Source organism: Rhinopithecus bieti, unplaced genomic scaffold (assembly GCF_001698545.2).
Source record: "Rhinopithecus bieti isolate Rb0 unplaced genomic scaffold, ASM169854v2 scaffold_61957, whole genome shotgun sequence".
NCBI classification, from domain to species: Eukaryota; Metazoa; Chordata; class Mammalia; order Primates; family Cercopithecidae; genus Rhinopithecus; species Rhinopithecus bieti.
In genome coordinates, this window is record NW_016823861.1 from 1,234,657 (window position 1) to 1,240,858 (window position 6,202).

At 34.6% G+C, this 6,202-nt stretch overlaps 1 protein-coding gene across 1 annotated transcript in view; it reads right to left on the bottom strand.

The window, feature by feature from the left end:
- PCDH15 (protocadherin related 15) overlaps positions 1–6,202 on the bottom strand; it is a 591,153-nt gene that overhangs the window by 529,633 nt on the left and 55,318 nt on the right. The window contains exon 5 of the mRNA XM_017861934.1: positions 2,134–2,244. Within this exon, the coding sequence (XP_017717423.1) occupies positions 2,134–2,244 (111 nt within the window). The remainder of the gene's footprint in view (positions 1–2,133; positions 2,245–6,202) is intronic.

Genomic DNA, 6,202 nt, shown 5'->3' on the forward strand with positions numbered 1-6,202 from the left:
CAATAATAAATTATTTTAAAATCTGCAGAAATGTAAATAAAAGCTTATAAACTTAGCTTCAAAAATTAGATCTACATGTCTATCTACATATTTCTAGCTAAATATCCCTAAATATATATCTATTTAGGTATCTATCTATACACATACACATTCTGTGTCAGGTGATATATCTCTAAGAAAGGCAAGAAAATGACAAGTTTGTGACACATTTTTTCTTGTTAACTTCTTGAGAACAGCTAATTGAGGTTATTTTCCTTTTAGCCTCCCCTGCTATCTCTCTGTTCTGCTGTATGAGCAAGATTACAGTGCTTAGGAGTCATTAAAAGCACAGGACGGTTTCAGAGTCTAGATGCTTTAAAAAACAAAAGGCTATTATTTTTTTAGAACAGCTTTAGGTTTATAGAAAAACTGAGAGGAAGGTATATACACCAATGTCTCCACACATGCACATCCTCCCCACTTAGCAACATCTCTAATCAAAGTTGTACATTGGCTACAACTGATGAATCTACATTGAATGATAATAATCACTGAAGTTCATCCTTTACTTTAAAGATCACTCTTGGTGCTGTACATTCTATGGGAATGGAAAAATGTATAATGATATCTATCCAATTTTGTGGTATTATCCAGAGTATTTTTACTGACATGAAAATATTTTGTGATCCTTCTATTAATCCCTTTCAACCTGCCTTTACCACCATATCCCTGACATCCACTGATCTTTACACCATTTCCCTAGCTTTGTTTTTACCAGAATATTATATATTGGAATCATCCAGTATGCAGCCTTTTCTTAATGGTTTGTTTTGTTTATAAATACGCATTCAAGATTTCTCCATACTTTTTATATCTTTATAGCTCATTTCTTAACTGTTATTTCAAAAACGTAAGCTTGTCACTTAATATGGGACTTTTCTATGACCTCTCCTTCTAGCTTTTTTCTCAAGTGGTACTCCCATTCTTCTTACTAAGAAAAGAAAAATGTTATCGGGTCATCTGTGTGTCCAGTCTCAGGATATGAACTATACATAGTATAATTCAGAAGTGAATACCGCATTCCCCTTTGACACATATGGACTTCCTCAACTTTCCTTCCTATCATGCTGACTCAGGTGATACAAGTCTAGAAGGAGATGGGTGGGAGAGAACTCTGAAGAGAGTATCTTCCCAGATAAAAGAAGAAAGGATCAATAAACATAAAAAGAAAATCTAGTTTTGCTAACCTTTCTGCCTGCTACATTCAGACTTGAAATGCAGTTGTGACTCTTAATGGCCATGGTATACAACTAGCTCCCAGCTGATAAGGTATTGGTAAAATAACCACATTTCAGAGAAGAGAGAAGTATAAGGAGGGAAGGAACCTAAGTCCCTGGTGATATAATTGAATTGTCAAGCCAAACACTGAGCCACATAATTCCAGAAATTTTATTACACTTCCACTAATAGTAACTACAATAAATGTCTATGTTTTATAAGCATATAAGCATGTCTATGTTATGTAAGCATATAAGGATATCTATGTTGTATAAGCATATAAAGCATGTCTGTGTTTTATAAGTATATGTTTAGATGTTCTGTTATTGTTATCTATACACATTAGCATAAATTTCAGTTATGGGGATATTAGCTGATATCTAGTGAACAATTACTCAATAAATGATAGCCACGAGGAAAAACACGACCAATTAGGCATTGATTCTTTGCCTTTAGTGTACCTTAGAATCCCCTGAAGAGCTAACTAAAAATGCAGATATTCCACTTACATCATCTGAGATTTTCATTCAGAACATCTGAGGTGGGGTCCAGAAATACGTATGTTTAATACGTGTGATTCTGCTGCAGTTATTTGCTGGATCTTACTTTGAAAAAATACTTCAGAATGGGCTAAAAATTACTGGATCATGGTTAATATATATGAATAATTTAGAGTTCAAATAATATAGTGAATAAAAACAACCTATTCTATCCCTTTCCCCATCTATAAGAATATTATATATAAACACCTAGGGCAAGAGTGTCCTGATGAAGAAGTGAATGACACAGAGCACTCCAAGACTATCTGACACATTTTGGATGAGTTTCTTACTTCATAAATTTACAGAAGAAATTTAAAAGAAATTGAATACTCACATTAGCTTGGATTATGACAAAGTAGCGAGTCTTATCTTCATAGTTGAGTCTCTTCCTTAACACTACATTTCCAGTCAACATTAGGGGAATTTCAAAGGTGTCATTGGATGTCTGCAAATATTAAAAATACAGACTTCAGATTATTTGAATGTAAGATAAATTAATAACTCAATATTTTAGTTTAATCCTCTTGGAAGTTACAGATGGCATGCTTATCATCTGAAAACAGAATGACTATAAACTTCAGAGTCAATATTGTTGTCATATTTCCAAACATTTAATTTTGATCAATAGGTTTCCCCAGAGTCCTTTGGTAATAATAACCAGAAAATTTGTTTCTTATCATAGTTTTTAATACATTATTAGTATTATTCATCAACAGTCTTGGAATAGTTCTAAGTCAAGGTCCAGGTATCTGAAAAACTTCCCTGTTACCATATTATCTTTTCACTGCGGTTTTTGTCATCATTGATATCCATTCTGTATTTTAAGTATTATCAGGCATTAAATTAAAAAAAAACACAGTTACGAGTCACTTAATGATGAGGTACATTCTGAGAAATGTGTTGTTAGCTGATTTTTATCATTGCGTGAACATTATAGAGTGTAGTTTCACAAACCTAAAATAGTCTACTACATACTAGGGCAGGTGATATAGCCTATGGCTCCTAGGCTACAAACTTGTACAGCATGTCACTGTACTGAATGCTATAGGCAACTGTAACACACAGGTCACTATTTTCTGTATAAATGTAATCTAAACATAAAAAAGGTACAGTAGGAATACAACATTATAATTTTATGAGACCACCATTTGCTATGTGGTATGTCATTGACCAAAATGTCATTACGCAGAGCACGACTGCACGAACTTGAATCAGTTCGTTATTGTGAAAAAAAAAAAATCCAGGTTATATATTAATTTTTTCTTTCAGGTTCCACAACTTCTGCTCATTAGTTAAGTTCTCTGCCCTGTCTAGGATTGAGTTTTTTCCTGGTAGCACGGAGGTCACAGGGCAACACTAGTGCTCTGGTAAAAGCAGCCCTCCGTTAAATGTATTCACAAGTTAAGGGACTATAATTTACAAGATAAATCTCTTATTCTTAAAAAGACCTTATGTCACTTTTGTATTTTAGTGCCATTTTAAAGAATGATGAAATTGTTTCTGGATACGTTCAATACATCAGTGCTATTTTGTTCATTGAAACTGTTTTGTGGTTGTTCAGTTGTCTTGTGCATTTGTGCTTGTGATTTTTGTTCTGGAAATCACATTGAGTAAAATATTTAGTTTGGAACTGCATTAGATTGCTGCAAAAGCAAGAGAAGGGGAAGAGAGGGAAGGAAAATGAGGGGAAAAGGCAAGGGGAAGGAGAAGAGAAAGGGGAAGTGTGGAAGAAGAAAAAAAAAACTGTGAGTGTGTGAGAGAGAGAGAGGAAGACAGAGAGAGTGTGTTTACACCCTCAACTTAGTGTAAGTGTATTCTTAAGAGTCACATAAGAAGTTAAACTCAATGAAAAAAAATTTGATTCAAATCTCCCAGCCCAGGTTCAATCAATGAAATGCGCGTAGTTTAGCCTTCCATGTCTAGAGCTGTGATCTTTCTTTCTTTCTCTCTTTGTCTCTCTGTCTGTCTCTCTTTTTCTCTGGGGTGCATAAAGACACACACACACTGCACATTTTGCAGAATTAATATATATTTTTAAATGATTTATTCTGTGCTCCTCACGTAATGGGCCTTGCAAATCTTTCTTGGATGCAGTTATTTAAAAGCAACAATTTAAAATATAAATACAGAAAATGAAGATGAACAACACAATTAAAAACAGACATTTGACATTTTCCCTAATTTTTTGTCTATTCAATATTGCTTATACCTATGAGTGGGGCTGGCAATTATGACAGACAAATGTAAAAATGATTGAATCTAAATATGTAAGTTGAATATGGGCAAAACCTTGGTTAATAATTGCTATTTACACTGTTAAACGTATCCTAATGTGTTGTTATGAGGTTATTACATTTTAGTGACTCAATAATATAGAAATATATATCAGTTTCTAGCACAAATATGGAAGATACTGTGGTCTTAACACAAAACTACCTCATCTCTGGACTCAGAATTCCAAATTAGTTCACATATCCGGTGACATTGTGCCTCAGAGGAGGCTATGTCTCTAAATGAGATGAGTCTTGAATAGTCTAGCTTAAAAACAATTCCATTCATTGTAATTCCATTCTGTTTTACCAGGAATCATTTTGCAGATGTACATGTGATTCCATTTTGAGTAATTTAAAAAAATATATCTTAATTGCAAAGACAGAGAGAAGCTAAAAATCCCTTTTCAAGTTATAGAAGTTTCTGTCAGGATATAAAATTTAGTACTTCAGCAGTTCTAAACAGATTTGGGGACTATTGATAAAATTAATTATGGAGAAATAGCTAATATGCTAGTGAGAGCAGAGCATAAAAAAAAAAGAGCCTGGATCTGTGTTGTCTTTGCGTTGCTGAGAAAATCTTGATATTACCCCATCTCTGAAAAACATATTGTGATAGATAATAAATTATCTTTTTGTTTAAATATTTAATTTAGTTTTTTGCATATATATGTTATATATATATGTATGTATATATGTTATATATATATGTATAGAGAGAGAGAGTACAATTTCTGCAGTCGAAAGCACTTTGATACATGATTATTCTGTCTCTAGGGCTTTACACTGTAGGCCTCTCTCTTCTCCAAACAGGCCATGGCTCTTCACACCTGATATTTGGTCTTATTTTTCTCTTGCTTAAATATCTCATCACTTATTTCTCTGTGTACTAATCTTTGCAAACTTTACTCAGTGAAACCTTTTAAATGTAATTTAGACTTAAGTCTTTGATGTGATCTCACATTGTTTTTTCAAAAACAAAACACTTATTTGGAATCTTCTGTTTTGCTTGACAGATTCCTTAAGGGTCTCAGTCTGTGATGCAGAAATACCCATCCTTGTATCTCTAGCTAAGCAACTTAATGAATCTTTGCAATATCTTTTTTGTTGTTGACAGTTTTCATTGAACGTTTATAGAATTATTAAAAATAATAGTTATTAGTGACTTTATTGATCTTCAGAGCACTGTCTTTTTTTTTTTTTTTTTGGAGACGGAGTCTCGCTCAGTCGCCCAGGCTGGAGTGCAGTGGCCAGATCTCACCTCACTGCAAGCTCCGCCTCCCGGGTTTACGCCATTCTCCTGCCTCAGCCTCCCGAGTAGCTGGGACTACAGGCGCCCACCACCTCGCCCTGCTAGTTTTTTGAATTTTTTAGTAGAGCCGGGGTTTCACCGTTTTAGCCATGATGGTCTCGATCTCCTGACCTTGTGATCCACCCGTCTTGGCCTCCCAAAGTGCTGGGATTACAGGCTTGAGCCACCGCACCCGGCCCAGAGCACTTTCAATTGCACTGAATTCTTATCATCTTAATCTATCCTTTAGAGATTTTATAGATTCTTAGATTTTAACTTTACTTCATTTATTTATTTATTTATTGAGACAGATGGAGTCTTGCTCTGTCACCCAGGCTGGAGTGCAGTGGCACAATCTCAGCTCACTGCAACCTCTGCCTCCTGGGTTCAAGCGATTCTCCTGCCTCAGCCTCTGAGTAGCTGGGACTACAGGCATGTGCCACCACACCTGGCTAATTTTTCAAATTTTTTTATTTTTAGTAGAGATGCGGTTTTAACATGTTGGCCAGTCTGGTCTCGAACTCCTGACCTCAAGTGATCTGCTCACCTTGCTTCCCAAAGTTCTGGGATTGCAGGTGTGAGCCACCTTCCCCAGCCTAGATTTTCATTTTATTAGCACTTGTATTCTATAAAACATAAGGATAGGATTTACTTTATGATCAATGGTGCTTCTGAAATGTTGCATATTGAAAGCCACTGCATTAAATTTAATTCATTAATTAAGCAATTATTGAGTACTCATGCTTTCTCTAAACATAGAATAATAGCAAAGAAAATTAGAGTAAAATATATATATATATATATATATATATATATACACACACACACACACTATATATGTA